The following is a 17,466-nucleotide window of genomic DNA, read 5'->3' as shown; positions in this document are numbered from 1 at the left end:
TAAAAATAAAACACACATACAAAGGGCACAGTGGGCCAAACCCCAATCAGGCTACTATGTCAGTTGACACAGAAACACTACAAAACACCACAACACACATTTAACATATCAGAGGTGTGTTGAGTCTGGGCATAACTACCTCAGGAATCGCACATATGCTGTGTGCACGCAGTGAGGACATCTCCATGTTGAAGCATGTCCAGATCAGATCACGAACCAGCAGGAGTGGGTCTCGCCAAAGAAATTTCTCAGGAGCGCTGCAACCTGTGCTAAACTATGCAAACAATAACTGAAAAGACATGCACATTGTATCACAGAAAACTAACAATAGGAAAACATCTGCATGTGAGTGCAATTTGAGTCAAGACATCTGCTAAACAAAATTGATAATCCATCTGGCGTGCATGTGCTTCACAAAGCAAATTCAAAACGCACATGGTATATTCACTTAGGCCCCATAAAATTCTGTCTGAACAGCAAGTCTGTCTTTCACCTTCCCCATTCGGGTCCTTTTGCTGACCTAATTGCATGTGCCGTGATTATAGCAACTGAACAGTTAGGACAAGTATAAGGAGAGCTATTGTTACACTTCAAACATAGAAAAAATAGGCTGTGTCACTCCTCAGGGCTACAGTCGTATTGGCTCCAACACTGTCTAACTGTCAGGAACTGGGAAGAAAAGAAAAAGGAAAGAGAAATTGTTGACTGTATTGTGATATGACCTTGACAGATACGCAACAGGGATTGATATGTAGCTCAGCCATTACAGCGAAAGTTGACCTAAATTTAAGGTATTGTCAACAAGTCAGTGTTGGTTTGGCTTTGAACTATTGGACTCGGTATCAGGTAATAATATCGCCATATATATGGTCGCCGTAAATAATATCACCGGGAAAATGTTGTGGCGATATTATTTGGGTGACCATATATGTGGGGGCGAGGGCAAAAAAAAAAGAAAAAAAAAAGTTTGGGTGTTGCGGGGGTGTCCACCGCATGTTCCATGCAATAATGTGGCCACAAAAAATGGCCATTTTTCGGCGAGATTTTTGTGGCGACATTATTAGATGGAACCTTGGACTCCAGTTCGGATGCATTTGTACAGGTATCTGTGATGAGAGCTTATGCTGAAACTGGAAGAGGTTTGAAGGATCTGTGCATCACACATTGCGGAATTGCTCAAGACTTAAGCAATTCTGGGTAGATGGGCTGCAATCAACTTGATGCTCAACGGTGACCTACCACTGTGACCGGTAATGGTTTTGCTCCATTTAAACAATGCACTGAATAAATTAAGGAAATCTCAGAGGCTCTGATTTGTGAGGAATGTGATGATTGTCAAGATGGAGATTCAATAATGCTGGTGGTGCCACTTGTGGTCGACGGCAAATATGTGGCTGGAGGCCATTTTGTTGCAGTCTAAGGTGTGGATTTGGATGGGTATGAATCTGTATGCAAGCCCTTCAATGACCTATAGGGAAAATTGAATCTTACGTAGCCTGAGTGGACTGGTGACTATCGTTGTGTGTTTTTACAATACCGTCCGTGTGCTGTCTCACTCCACCCATTCCTTGCCCTTTTGTGTCTCCCTCCCCCAACATACCAACTGTTATCTCAAACACATAAGAACAAATGAAAAGCCTCTGGAAAGTGGCACTGGTGGGCCTTTTAGAATGTGTTTATTCTTCACAGATGGCATGTGCTTTGCCACCTTCAGTGGCAAGGTTAAAGACCTCCACTTTAACCTTTCCCTCATCAACACTCGCTCCATCTCTGCACACGTCCTTGACATCAATGACCTCCAAATCACACGCAGCCTAGGCACTCTGGCCATATTGGAAACTTGGCTCCACCAAGCTGCTGGCCTAGCCCTATCCTTAGCCATCCCTCCGGGCTACACGATATATCGAAAGGACCGGATCACCACCAGAGGCGGCTTAGCTGTTCTCCTAGCGTTCTCCTAGACTCCTTTCCAATCAGGCAGTTTAAGACCTCCTTAGAAGGTAATGCAGATATCCTCTCCCTCAAATGGTCCACCTCACCAACCAGCACCATCCCCCTACACATCATCTACCGGTCCACCGGCCCTACCTCAAATTGTGAAGAACATCTCCACCTCATTCTAGGGGATAACATCAAGATGTCTTCCAAAATCATTCTTATGGGTGACATAAAAATGAGTCTTAATGACCCTGAAGACACTCTAGCCTCCTCTCTAGCTAACGCCCTCAGAACACTAGGATTCAGGCTCTGGATCAACAATCCCACCCAAATTAAGGGCCGCACACTGGACTGGATTGCCAATCTCAACTGCCTAATTGATATCTAATCCAACACCCATGTCCTTAGTCTGATCACTATATTATCGACTTAATAGTCCCACAACCTCCCACAGGATCATTCCCACCTACCCTAGCACGCAGTTCCAAGAAGCTCACTAAAGAACATATCCTGCCCCTACTAGACACACCTAACCTCAAGCCCCATGCTCTAATGATCTCAACACGTTCGCAAGACTATACATCACAACACTAACCATGGTATTTAACACCATTGCCCCACTAGTGCCCCCAAAGCCAAACCTGTCAAACATTCAAACTCATGGTTCACCCCTGACCTCCTAGAACTCCAGAACCAGAAACGGCAGGCTTTATCATCCTGGGAAAAATCCCTCTGACACATCAAGACTGGAATACACTAATGCAGCCCTGATTTACAAACAAGCCACCATTGCTGCCAAATCCTCTTCCTTCAACTCAAGAACACCAATGCCAAATCTGACACCAGAGAGATCTTTGCTAACCTCAGAGAGCTTGTATCTCCCGCCACCCCGTCCCCACGCCCACCAACTAAAGATCAGTCCTGGTGTACTGATATCCAAACAGCGATGTTGAATAAAATTGACCTACTCAATGAACAAATCCTTACCAAACAAGCTAGCCTGCCACCCCCCCAGTTTCACTTCAAAAATATCACAGAACATGAAGTCTCAGCCATCTTTAAAAGCCTGAAAAGGGGACATTGTCCTGCAACCATCATTATGGATTGCTCTGAAATCTTAGTGTCATTTATCACCTTCTTCATAAACTATTTCTTCTCTACTGGAGTAGTATCAGCTTGCATCATAGTAGCCTGGGTACTGCCACTGCTGAAAAAACCTTCTCTAGACCCAGCAGTGCCCAACAACTACAGGCCAATCACTACAGTCCAGTTCCTATTGAGAATTCTAGATAGAGCAGCTTACTTGCAAGTACAACACTTGCTAAAAACTCACCAGATACTAGGAAAGCACCAGGTGGATTCTGCCCGGGACACGGTACGGAAGCTAAACTGCATAACCTAAAAAACCAGACGGCTGAGATTAGGGACAATGGGAAACCTACCCTCCTCCTCCTTCTGGATCTGTCAGCCGCATTCAACCCAGCTGACCCCAAAATCCCGTGTCACCACTTGAACACTTCAGCTAACTTCTCCCTTGAAGCCACCTTGTGGATTGTTTGCAGAAAAGGCCAGCACCGCACCAACTCCTATCCCCTTTGGGGTGCCGTAAAGGCTCGTGCATTTCCCTAACTCTTTACAACATATTCATCAGACCCCTCTTCGACATCCTGGACTCCATCGGCATAGCCTACATCAACTATGCCAATGACACACAAATTCTTCTCCCATTCACTGGCAACTATGCAGAAGACTCTAACACTCTCAATAATGCCTACTCCACCATTCAGGCCTCGATGGTGGTACACCACCTTTGCCCGAACGGGGATTAAGACAGAGATCCAGTTAGTAGGGTCCCCCACACTACTAAACGACCTCATCGCCTAATACTCAGCCTTTTACATCAATGACATCCAAGTCCCTGTCTCCTCTTCTGTGAAGACACTGGGCATCTACCTAGACACTACCCTCTCAACTGACCTGCCAAGTGAGTGCAATAGCCTCATCAGCAAACTATGCAACCAAACTTCTAAATGCATCAAGACCCTATCTCTCCACAAAGAGTTGCCTAACCATCGCTTGGGCAGTCATACGCTTCAAGCTTGACTATTGCAATGTCCTCTTTGCTTGCACGTCCTCTAAAAACCTACATAAGTTTCAGGTCATACAAACCAATGCCGTTAGAGCTGCCCTCAACATTTCCAAAAGGTATCACATAACAGCAGCCAGGAGAGCAGCACACTGACTCCCCATCCGAGAACCTATCATTTTCAAAACAACGTCCATCACACACAAGTGCCTCTCTAATTCTGCCCCCTCACCTCTCCAGGAAAATCACCAGAACCCAGATGGGCAGGAAAACTAGGACCTCTTATGCTCGCCGCCTGGTCCAACCTAAAGTCAAACGAGCGAAAGCTGGTGGCTCTAGCTTTCCCTGCCTCGCAGCCAAACAGCAGAACTCCCTGCCCTCTGTATTGAGAGCGGAGCCCTCATACTCGGGGTCTCATTATGGCTTTGGCGGTAGCCATACCCTTAATAAGGGCATGGCTTCCACCAAAACCGGGTCTGGGTCTCCTGAATGGGAAATTACCAGGCCATTCCGAGATTGGAGGGCCCGGTAATTCCCCCTACAGGGAACCCGGGCCCTGACCTTCCCCATTCCCACTTGTGCCCCCATAGGGCTCAATGGGAATGGGTGCAGGGAGCTAACAACGGGCCGATTACGACCGGGCCGTTGTTAGTTCCCTGGTCCCCTCGCGGGACCCGGTAAGGACATCTGGTAAAATCAGACGTCCACATCGGGTCCCGCGAGGGAACCTCGTAATGAGGCGGAATGGGTTTAATGGGTCTGCCACCATTAGTGGCACCCGTTATACCATTCCGCCAGGGTCGTAATGAGGCCCTCTGTGTTCTGAAAATCTCTCAAAACGTTGCAATTCACGTAGAATGTTTTTTATTCTCTATACATGCTGTACACTGTTAATTGGTTCCTTTGCTTGCAAGTAACAGGTCTGTAACAGTGCCTCAATGCCCCCGGCTGCTTGTGCTATTTATTGTGCTATTTATAAATTAAATAAATAAATACATAATTTGATCCTATTGGTGCTTCTGTTATTGTATGCCTCCTTTCTAATTAAACCTTCACATCATAAAAAAGAAGTGGAAATAAATTAATGCCCTCAACTCAAAGACTCAGAGGGAATCACAAAGAGTGTTTTTCTGCAACCATAAGACCTTTTGAGTAATTGCTATTCATTTCTTTCTTTCAGTTAATAAGTACGTGGCCAGAGTATTCACCGGTGCCAATAACGGCAGTGGAACCGACGCAGACGTTTTCCTCAATATCTTCGGAGAGAATGGGGACACCGGTAATTCATCCTTCAAACCCTATTTCTTTGAAGACACAGCTTTGCTTGATATCAGCAAACACAAAGTTGTTTTTTTTGTAATGTAGTGGGCAGGTAGGCATGAAAGTATTAGAACACTAAAGAACGGTAGCACGCATCATTTTGGCTTCATGAAACAAAGGAACACTAGCAAGAATAATCAGCTTGGAAATTGGCATGGTGTTCTCCACAGAACGTGGGCACCAATCGTTCTCCTTTTATGTTGGCCTTTCCTCAAAATAATTCCGCTCTCTTATCCATCCCCTGCCCTCCCCAGAGAGGAAACACACTGAACAAGGTTTGAATAGACTGGCAAAACATCACTTTGAACATAGCAGATGAAATCAATGGGTTATTTTTGTTTTTACTTTGGAAGACAGGTTTTAAACTAGGTATCATTTCAAACCATCAAAAAACAAATCTAGGAAAGAACGAGGGGCTCCTTTTGAGTTTGGCGAGTGGCAAAAAAGTGGTGATAACGGAATTACCACAATGTATACCACTCTGCCAAATCTCGAGGATTCTGATGCTGGAGGTAAATCCTCCACATTACCGCTGTAAAATCGGCAAAATCAGCAGAGTTACTGCCAGCAGAATTACCACTGGTGGTCATTCTGACAAAATCCCCCTGGCCTTCAAAGAAATGTGGATTTACACAACCTACCACTACTTGTAATCCTGCAGTAAATCCGCAGGACCAAGTGGCGTTAACGGCAATTCCATTCTGCAGTCGGTTGGCAGAATTACCATCAAACTACCCCCAAACTCAGAATGAGGGCCACTGATTTGCATAGGAACCGAGATTACACACCATGGGGGTCATTACGACCCAGGCGCTAATTGCGGCAACTTTACCACCATGGTGTAAACTACGTTTACACCATGGTGGATGGCGGATTTACCGCCCCATTCCAAGGTGAGTGGGGCGGTAAATCCCCATTTCCCATTTTCCCTTCCCCATTCCCATTTTTGCCCCATAGGGCATAATGGGAGTGGGGAAGGCGCTAATTATGCCACCGTAAATTACGGTGGCGTAATTAGCATCATGGCAGGTTAGCGCCATGGATTTTAACGGCTGCTAAAAGCAGCCGTTAAAATCAGAATCAGGCGTTAAGGGTTAACGACGGCGTTAACCCTTATCGCCTGGGTCGTAATGAGGCCCCATCTGTTGTCTGTCCTAGGTGTCATGCATGATTGGATAGGAGGTTTTACTTTGCCTGAGCTGAAGAGTGATCATCTCTAGGCCTATTGGTTATTTATGAAGCATGTGTACCTGACGGAAAGGCCCCACGGGCATTCAACTCCAGGTGATTGCATCTTGTATCTTCCAAAGCTAAGTCATCTGTAGGGGCCGTCATGGCCAATGGATCCAAATAGGACTTGTAGTTAAAAATTTTGGTTAAAGGATTTCTATTACAACCAACAGAAGCTAAGGGATTGCATGCCACTGAGGACACCTGGTAGGGATTCCACAAATTGTTGTATTAATAATAAGAATTGATATTATTATTATTATTATTATTATTATTATTATTTTAGCATGAATCCAGCTCAGCTAGCAGACAAATGTCACTCACAGTCCTTGGGTTTTAAATGCTCAGTGTGTTGGCTTGCTCAGCTTTTGTAGAAGTTGTCAGGATGACACACTTCATCTCGTTGGCTCACGCAAAATCTGGCACCGTTACCCCTTGTGTCTTGGATTATCTGATAGTACCCCTAGCCTCAAACCCTTTAAGGTCTTTTAAGATTGTGTTGGGCCCTGGGGTTGGCAGGCTCAACTCCGCCCATTTTAGGGTGGTCTGGACCTTCCTGGGTGCTGTTCCACCAGCAACCAGAGTCTCTTTGGAACATAGGTCCAGGTCAACAACCTCTCTTTCTGCTCTTGTCCTTGGGGAACTCCTGCTTGAGGATCTCCTCTGCTTTGTTACATCCCTTTCTTCCTCTCTGGTCATCAACTATTCTCTCCCGTCCTGCTTCTCTCTTTCTCTCCTCCTTGATGTTGAAAACAAATGCTAAACTGTTCCTCTTCCTCCCCTCGATTTCTCTCTCTTACTTTTTCCTGCTTCTGCTCTAATGCTAACTCTCATCCTGCTCTTTGCTGCTTCTCTGCACCACCTCAAGTCGTTGCTCTCTCTCCTGTGGCAACCTCAACCCTGCCTCCCTCTTGGAGTTCCATCACTTCTCCTCCCGTGCAATTCTCCACTCTATCCCCTCGCTCCCTTTTTTACGCAGACCCAGGATTTTAACCTCTGTTGCTCTACATGATCTTGCTTCCAAGACCAGCACGTTGCCTCTGTGCTATCCTCCGTCCTCCTTCTTCCACCTTGTCACTTCCTCCCACCTTGATCTTCTTCCTTCCTCCTCCACAGTGCGCTTCTTTGCCTTCTCTTTTTAACCTTCTCTCTACTCCACTTCAATGTTCCTCCTAGCCACCACCACCTTTCCTCCTCTCTCTGCACCTTGTTTCCTCACTGCTCTCCTACTCACTGGCATTCACTCACACTGCCAGCTACTGACTCCCACAACAAACTCTCTGTGCTGCAAAATGTTATACTCAGAGACGTCCTGCTTAATGCCTAATTGCTTGACAATTCTCAGTTGGGTAAACATGTGAGTGTGTTTGGTAATCGACTCCCATACGGTAAAACTACAGAACTGTCATCTGATGGCAATTTTCTAGGTAGCCCAAGCACGGCTCTGTTAGCCATAGTCAATCTAATGAGTTCTGTCAACTTGGAATTCTATTCTGTACTATTATGGACTAACAGTCACTTCCTGCTAGCTGATTCAAGTCCTCCACAAATCTGGCAGTTGGTAAGTTATCCGCACAATTATCGGTATTTGCCGGCAGAGCTGGTCCACAAAGGTGTTCGCGAAGCAAAGTCGTAGACCTTTACCCTTTCTGAAACTAGTCTTCCACATTACCGTTTTGGACTCTGGACACTTGTGTTAGCGGGTGTGTGGCTAGCCGGATCAGGGTGATCGAATCTCCTGTTTTCCTAAAGTGTCTTTCTTCTCAGTAGTAATAGCAAGGCTTGCCTGATCACTACATGGGACTTTCTTGTCAGCGGAAAAGGCACTCGCTGGGGTTGCATGGTGGTTAAAACAGAGAAGAATAGAAGTTGAATGTGTAGCCAGCGGGATACCCTATATACCGTCTCTGGGGCTCACTTCATGGAGCCTGCAAGGTCTTCCCAGCCCCATCCTCTAGCCTAAAACATGGGTCTTCATCACAGGCTTTGCTTCTGGAAGGAGCGAGGAAGCCCATGCTTCTCTCCACTAGAGAAATGGCTACCAATGCATTCCTCATGGCTGTGTTTATTCCTAAGGTCTACAAGGTTGGGAAGTTATAATGAAAGTCAATGTTCCACATGGGTCCGGCTTGTACAGATGTGGCTAGAGTGCTTCATGTATACAAAATTACCCTACTCTTTGTCTAACAGTACCATGAGGTAGAACACGGCTCCAGCTCGAACCCCTTGATTCCCCAAACCAATCCTGATTCCCGGTAAAAGGTCCTACACTGAACCCTTTTTGATAACCAGGAAAAGGTGCTTCAGGATTGTAGGCACATTTTTCTTTTTTAAGGTCGGGTGAACCATTCCCTAGAAGTCACAGCTCTGATCTTTTCCCAACTCAGTGCTCCAACCATCAGCAAGAAACACTGTGGAAGATGAAGGATGAGTTTCCACAGGGCTTCACTCTGGAATGCCTTTACCATTGGCACAAAGAAAATCAAGGCCAACATCTAAGGAAAACACTTTGATCACTAAATTGACTCTGCCTGTCAGATCTGGCAAAAGCGTGTTAATGTCTCTCTGGCACTACATTGTCCCTGCGGCACACCCTGTAACCTTGTGCAGCATGTCACCTTCATGTAACACATCATTCATAACTATGTACATCTATGTACATTATTATGTGCAATTGTAACTAAGCCGATACCTTGTAACAGCCCCACAATGCCTCTGGGCTGCTTTGTGTGCTTTATAAATGCAAATAAATAAATAAAGTACAAAACACAATTGAGCTGGCCCAAAAACATTCAGAAACTTGAGTATGTCTCTGTAACATCTGGCCTACCTGTCTCAAAAAAGAGTTGAGGGTACCATTGTATCTGAAAATCACGGGTTCTGCCTGTCTGGGTGGTATTGGGTAATATTATCCCCACAAATAATGTCACCATATAAATGGTCCCCGGGAAAGGCTATAGGTGACATTATTTGTGAGGATAATTTATGAGGGAAATGGCAGCGGGGGTGGCTGGGCTGTCCCCCACTCCCTTAAAAAATATGGGGATTGCGGGGGTGTCTGCCACAGTTTTCATGGGTTAATTTGTGGGGATATCAGCACATGGAACCGTCTGGGTTGAGTGTGGGATAACTCATGAGCATCTCACCTGTACCCCATAGCATGGAAGTGTCCGGGCACAGACGTTCGGGGTGCAATCTTCACTGATAGCTTCTGCCTACAGCAGGAGGCATCCAGAGGGCTATCATTTCTCTTGCGGGCAGGATAGCGTGGCAGTAATCAGCTAGAATGTTACTCAGTATGGCACTCACACATGCCGTGCCAACATTGCAGCAGTTACATTGCCGTTAAGTGGTCCACCTGGATGCAAGCACCCTCATCAACAGCGCTGTCGTTTATCAACGTGGAACTTGCAAATACCCCCATGAATTACATATTGCAGCTGCAGGGCACTCATCATCATTTCTGATCTTTTAGCTCAACGCGTTGCACCTCATTACGAGTTTGGCAGTAATTCCATTTACCGCTAGCACTATTTGCAGCCAGGCAAAATACCATGATTCAATTTGGCCAGATATTGATGTTAATCACTGTCTTTGGGGTTCATACGACTGCATGGGGAGTTTGGAGGAAATAACGCACCTGGTAATTCTGCCAAAACAATTCCTCTAGTTTTTGGCACTAATGTGAAGCAAATACCTACAGCCAAGTGACGGCGGTATCTCCTCCACAACCACCAAGCCTGTAATATGGCGGTGCACTAAAAGTGCTGGTAACTTTATGATTGTCCCTTTTTTACTGCACTGCTATACTAGTAATGAGATCCGTTATCTGCTGGATCTTTAGTAGGAGTGAGCTCTTTCCCCATTCTCCCAATTCTGTTAGAGTTACAGGATACTTACAATGATAATATATGGCAATAGCTAAAGGTGAGGTTAATTGAGCATTCATTTCATGTCTCTGGATCAATCTGATATCACATCTGGATTTTCTTATTGTGTGGGGGGTGTATGAAGTCTTTGTTCGTGGAACAAGTTCCCTTTCCTCTAGTATGTCTGTATGTTGGGCCTGATGAAAGGACCATTGCTTAGCGTTAATTCCATTTACCTTTATTGCTTTTCTTTTATTACAGGGGAACGAAGATTAGACAATGACAAGGACAACTTTGAGCGGGGAGCAGAAGACAAGTTTACAATTGATGCACCAAATTTAGGAAAACTGAGAAAAATTACTATTGGCCATAACAACAAGGGATCGTCTGCTGGCTGGTTTCTTGAGAAGGTTTGGTCTTCAACATAAACAATTTCTATTGTGAGCTTTTGTCTGCAACAGGGATGTCCAACACCAGGCCTCGAGGGGTGGAAACATGTCATATTTTCAGGATACCCCTCGTTAATATGCATATGATGAATTTGCATACAATGATTCTGAATGTATGTAAATCTTTTCTCATGAATATTAATGAGGGGTATCCTGAAAACCCATCAGGAGTCTGGCCCTTCCGACCTGGAGTTGGACAACCCTGGCCTAGAACCTTGTAGGTTGAAGATTCTATTCAAAGCACTGTATCAAGACCATCTATCGGGGGTGTTCAACTACAGGTCAAGAGGGCCGCAAAGATGTTGGGATTTCAGGATATCCGTTGGTAGTATGCATGAGGCAAATTTGCATGAATTTATTTCAAATGAATGTATCTCCTAAATGTTCATGAAAGCAATAAGGCAATCCTAAAAATGACTTTAAATTATTTAATGCAAGGAATGAAAAGTGTGCATTATAGTGCTGTGCATGATAGAAAGTGCTGATGGTAGAGTTTTCAGACTGCAGGTAGGTGGGGCAATACATTATGTACAATTACATCATGTAATGTGCAGTTTCAAAGATGAGTAGAATGTTTATTTTATGTTATTGTTTACTGCGCAAACCTAGCTCAAGAATAGCGCAGCGCTTTACAACAGGATTGTGCCAGAACCCTAGTTCTAGCTTGGTATTTTATACAGTAAGGCGGTCTTTTGGTGGAGGAAGAGGGGGACTTTTATTTGTCCAGAAAGTATTGTTGAAAGAGCCAAGTTTTTAGTGCTATGGGAAGTGGAGGGTGCTAGGAGCATTTCGAGCCTCTACTGGGATGGCGCTCCAGATGCTTGTGGCGTGGCAGGAGAAATACTGCTTGCACATCTTCTCTTTGCACGCTAGCTTTGACTCCAGCTTTATATTGTTTTGCTACGTGAGGTCCGAGAGCCCCCAGAGGTGTGGAATTCAGCCACCAACTATGTTTTCGTTTGAGACTGCTTTGCAGGTGGTACATGCAGTTTTGAATATGATCCCGGCAGGGACGCAGAGCCAGTGAAGCATGCGCAGTGTTGGAGAGATACGCTCGAATTCCCAGGCACCTGCATCATGGGGTGCTGCTTTAAGGGGGGCAGGTCTGCGGCTGGAAGCCCCAATAAGGAAGGCATTGCCCCCATCAATGTGTGAGAAACAAGAGTTTTTCCCACCGTACGGAATTCGTTCGGGAGAATGAAGGTTTTGATTTTGCAGAGTGTGCAGATCCGCAGCCATGCGGTTTGTGCCTTTTTGGCCGTGCGCTTTTGGAAGGAAAGGCTACTGTCAACAATGAAGTCCAGGGATTCATTGTAGAATATGTTCTGTCGCAGGTTATTAAGAGTTAATACATAACTGATGAATGCTGATCAGAAAGTGTCTAAAAGTAGAAGCGCTCACATAATTCATGAAGGTTCCATATATAAAGTTATAGCACCTTCTTGAAAGAAATGGGTGCAGAGATCACTGATTGTGTGTGAAATCCTGGTGTGTGTCTATAATAATGATGTTATCAATCAATTTTTCCGCATGCAACTTATTGCAGGTGTATAGCAGCAACAAGAACCCCAAACAATACTGAAGTCCTAGTCCCCCGTTTATTATGCCGGTTGTATACATTCTTGTCTGTTCACCATTGCGCTAAACCTTGATAAAGCCTGGGAGGGTGTGAAACATGCGTCAGATAACTCTTGTTTTAACTTTACACAATAAGGAACTCGTATCATGGGATTTCACCCTCAAGCAGAGGTCTCTGCAGCTCTCATTTCACGAAGGTGCAATAAGAGTAAAGAAGGAGCCCCTCACAAATGATGTGAGCGTGTGTAGATTTGGCGATGTCGTCTAAACCTCATAGTATCACAATACATTGTCCTATGCGCCGCTCTAGTAGGTACTCAGGAGCCAGAACCTAAATACACTACACCTGGTGCCTTGACCACACCTGACGCCATGGTGACCGCTTTCATTTTTATGGTAGGGTTGGAAAGTGGCCAGGTCACTCCTCCTGCAGTTGTTATTGACAATGTGCATGACGGTTGCACAAGTGCAGCAGCCATCATTGAAACAGACTACCAGTCTGTGTATCCTTTAAGTCATGGACCAGCCCTCGGCACATCGTGCTCTATCTGCATGCTTAGGAGGGACCTTGCAGTCAAAGCAAGAGACAAAGCAAGAGGTGGCAAAGCCAACACTTTTCCTCTTGTGAAAGGTGCTCTTCAGTCCTGGTAGATTGCAGAGACAGCGGGGAGGAAGCCTGCATACTTCAATGTTTTCACTGCAGAAAGGTCACCATGGGATTTTTCACTGCATTTGTCAACAGGGAGGCAGCCTGCATAATTCGATGTGTTTTCACTGCAGAAACTTCACCATGGTATTTTTAACTGGATTTTACTAATTTGTGCTGCAAAATGCTAAGGGAAAACCCCACCCTTTCCCCTCCATCCACACTCCACCCTTTTCCCCATCCCATATTGCCTCACACAAACCACCTCCTGCATTTTTGCAGCACAAATTTGGCAAAAAAGCACAGTGATAAAGTCTGCAGTGACATTTCTGGAGAAGGGCTGAACACTTACAGGGGAGAGGAGGGCATCCCCCCTGCACTCCCTAGACCCCATCAACCGCTCCGTTCCAGTAGCTTTTCAGTGTAGCATGTTCGTTGCATACCACATCCCAAAGTTCTATAACACTAACCTTAGCTTACAGGTTTTGGTGCTAAAGTGCCACCAGCGAGCCATAAACAAATGGTGACGTGAAAGCTTCACCTTTGTGTCAACACTATGTAATCTCACTAGGGCCCATGTAACAGAAACATTTCACTGATGCAGTGCAAATTTGCGCAGTATTTGCACCGGCAAAAGAATGCATTGTGAGAATACCTATGTCATCCGGCGTTACGGCCAAAGCCGAGTCTGGCGGATACTTCCGCGTTGGAGCTGGCGAAGCAGAGGAAGGATTTAGTCCTTTCTTTGTGTCTTCTCTCGCGGCTCCATTGGTGCAACGCGGTGCCGCGGGCAGCATTTATTTCTCCACCCCCCCGGCATCGCGTTGTGTTGCAACCCATCTTCACAGACGTTTGTTCCGGGTTTCCTCGCTCGAACTTCTAACTTCACCTCTGGAATCTGTCAGTAGTTTCCTTTTCCTCTCGTACACTCTGTACGAGCTCTGCTCTTGTTTTTTTCCACTTCCCGCTCACGGTCCTCCTCGGCCATGCACTGTTTTTTCCTTTTCTCCTCTCCTGTTTTCATTCTGCTGGACACTGTTGTTTAGTTGTCTACGCTCACTCCATTCTGGCGGCAAGTACTTCCAAGCTCAAATTTGACTTCCCTCCTGGCTGCTCCTTTACGTCTACCATCTTCACTGCATCCAGTCTACACTACGTGGGAACGTGTCAACATTACATCAAGGGTTTTTTCCCTATTGGGTTTTTCCCTGATTCGGCTGGTTCCGGAAGGGGAGCCGCAGGTCTGCTGTTTTCCAACGGCCGCTGTGGCTTCTCTCCGTGACAAGCAAGTGCATCATAAAAAAGAAAGAGACTATCTCACCCGGCGACGTCAGCAAGAAGCCGATCATTCCAGCAGCTCAGGTGATGAGAGTCTGCAAGCAAGGGAGGAAACTCCATCACAACCTAATAGTACTGTATATTTTATTCCTCTAGTTCAAATGGCATGCAAAGTTGCACCTACACCAATGCAATGATCCTGTAATGCAGCCCTGGGTGGTTCTAATAAGCTAATAATAATGGTGAAATGCCACCTCTGAGCCAAAAAAGATGAGCCTCGGGAGGTGGTGCTAAATTGCTACCATAATAAAGGTCATTCTAATGTTTCACATAAGAGCCAAAACTAATGGAGGGGATAAAGCACCACCTGTGAACCAAAACTAGGCGGTGATGAAGTGCCACCTATAGGCCATAAACTAATAGTGATGCTAAAGCACCACTTAAGAGCCAGAACAAATGACACCAGAGTGCCACCTATAAGCCGAATAAGTAGCCGTGTGAGGTAGTTCTAAAGAGCCACATATGATCCAATACTAACAGTGCAGAAACTATGCCATGAATGAGGCAAAACTATACATTCTCACTTGGTCGCGATAAAGACCAGCTAGCAGACACAATTCATTGGTCCTCATTACGAGTCCGGCGGTAGCCGTGCTGGTAAAACCGCCCGGCTGTAGACAGACCCGTGGGTATTTACTGGCTCCGGACTTGCCAGAATTACTGGGGCATTACAGCCCCGGTGCTCCAGTAATTCCGGAGCCGGCATTCTGTAAATTACCATTCCCGTGGAGTCCGATAGGCCTCCACGGGAATGGGGAAGTGGAAACACCGGCACCATGTGGAAATGGCGCTGGTGTTTCCGCGTCCATCTTCGGACGGTGGCGTTACGCCCACAAGGTCACACCTGGCCGGTATAACACCACACGGCCACAGAACCTGTAGTTAGCCGGTCTGGCAAGCAGTGCCAGTACGGTTTTACCGGCACCGTTAAATCCGGACCAACTAACTTGTAATGAGGGCCATTGTGTTGTTAAAAGGTAAAGTATGGGCCTAAATTCAATAGCCTCATTCACTCGTAATAATGCATCACACAAGAACCATAAATAATGGTGATGCCAAAGAAACATCTCTGGCGCCACACTATACATCCTTTTTAGGTGCTGCTAAAGAGCCACATCTAACAGCTTGACTAATTATGCATCCACAATGTCATCCCTGACTTTGCATACCAAACGTTTTTCATCATCAGGTGATGCTAAAGTGCCTCCTATGAGCCAAAACTAAGTATCAGAGAAGAATTGATGCTTCAATATTAAAAAATGAATCTTTTGACACAAAGGATAATTTGCCATGATTTTACAAGTACATAAGGTCCATGCAACCTCTCTCATGTCTGACACTCGAGCAAGTGCAAATCTACTATACTATAAAATTACTCTTTCCCAAGGAGCTCGTCGTCATAGGCACATGTATTCACAACTCATTTTACAGTCTCTGATCACCTTCACTGATGTTAAAAAAACAGTTTATCTTCCAACATACATTGGTTTGTATAACGCCCTCTATCCCCAAAAGCTTGTTCTATTCTCCTTCTCCATTCCTATACAGCGTGACGCACACGCAGATGCATATTTTCACTTTTGCAATAAGAAGCTAATCGGGTGTAAAAAGCTTCTAAAAGATGAAGTGCAAGATTGGATTAAAAGGGAATCAGCCATGTCTTAATAAGACCTGGTAATTAAAAAAGGTTCACACCTAATGGATTGACAAATTAAGGGTGTTCCAAAGTTTGAGTTATGTTCAACTAGTTAATTTTGTCTGAAAATCTTGAAAGTCCATAAACTGCCTTGTGCTGGAGACTACATTGCAGAGGTAACCAGCGCAGAGGTGAAGGGTTCGAGAGACATGATCCCCTGGGCTAATCCAATAGAGAAGCCGCGCCGCCGCTTTCTGCACTCCAGAGTTTGTGAATGGGCGAGAAAGGAAGCTCCAGATATACAGCATTGCAACAATCAAATCCTCATGGCGCAAAGGCACTTAGCAAGGCTATCTGGACATTTGATGAGAAGAACCTGAAGAACATTTTTCAACAGAGTGGCAGCTGAAAAAATCCCAGCTTTGCTCTTGAGGGCTCTGAGCCACAACTGAGAGTAACTGGATCAGGGCACAGAGCCATACCAGGGGGTGGCGGCAATACTCTATAGATCATTGTTCTGTTGTCCAAGTGGATTTCTGTTTTTCCAGCATTCATCTTAAAAAGATTCACGCGTATCCGATGATTCATGGTAAACCTCGTGATCCAACTGTCTGGACAGTATCGTAGCCACTGTCATCCATTGTACAATGATCTATGTGTCTTTTCCATAGTTGTAAAAGCACAGGTTGAAGGATTAAACTAGATCAGCTGGAGGGGCACACAGTGTTGAACCCAAAGGAGATCGACATCTGCTGATATCCATAAGGAGCCAGAGAAATGGCTACTTCACAAAGGGTTTGGTTATCATATCGAAGGATGGGGAAAGGTCTAATAATACCACACCCCGGCCCGCCATCCGCCACCTGCCACAGATCTTCCAATAGACTCACAGGAATAGATTCCATACCCATCCAAGGGTGCAAACCTGCTTTTTGTTAAAACAACTGGCCGTTTTCCTGGGCTTGAGCTTGTTCACATGCTAAGCCACATCTTTCCTCCTGACGTCTTCTGCACTGCAGTCCAAGCACTAGTTCAGTCAAAGCTGAACTCCCCAACTGCAAGCACCATTGCCTTCCCGCCAGCCATACAGAAGGCAGCAGCTAGACTCATCTTGCACCTACCCAAACACTCACACATCACTCTTGCTCTTTCCCAACTCCACTGGTTCCTCCCGCCCCCAGAGATTTGCTCTCAAAGGATTTGGTACCATATACAAAGCCATCCACCTGAAAACCCTGTCCTACTGTCACAAGAAACTGAAACCCTTCGCCCACAAAAACACCAAATAAGCCAACCAAAATCTCCTGCGCACTCCTCGCTGCAAACTGACATGCACACAAAAGAGCATTCACCCAATGGGCACCTGGATCCTGGAA

General features: G+C 45.6%; 1 protein-coding gene across 2 annotated transcripts in view; it reads left to right on the top strand.

Moving 5' to 3' along the window:
- The window catches only part of LOXHD1 (lipoxygenase homology PLAT domains 1), a 1,234,736-nt gene that overhangs the window by 619,763 nt on the left and 597,507 nt on the right, over positions 1–17,466 (top strand). For both annotated transcript variants that reach the window (XM_069626921.1, XM_069626920.1), the window contains 2 exons: positions 5,205–5,303; positions 10,705–10,853. In XM_069626921.1, the coding sequence (XP_069483022.1) occupies positions 5,205–5,303; positions 10,705–10,853 (248 nt within the window). The remainder of the gene's footprint in view (positions 1–5,204; positions 5,304–10,704; positions 10,854–17,466) is intronic.

The sequence above is a fragment of the Ambystoma mexicanum genome, chromosome 6p, assembly GCF_040938575.1.
Source record: "Ambystoma mexicanum isolate Mex_15411 chromosome 6p, UKY_AmexF1_1, whole genome shotgun sequence".
Taxonomy (NCBI): Eukaryota; Metazoa; Chordata; class Amphibia; order Caudata; family Ambystomatidae; genus Ambystoma; species Ambystoma mexicanum.
The sequence above is the reverse complement of the archived record's forward strand: the minus strand, read 5'-3'. Positions and strand labels throughout refer to the sequence as shown.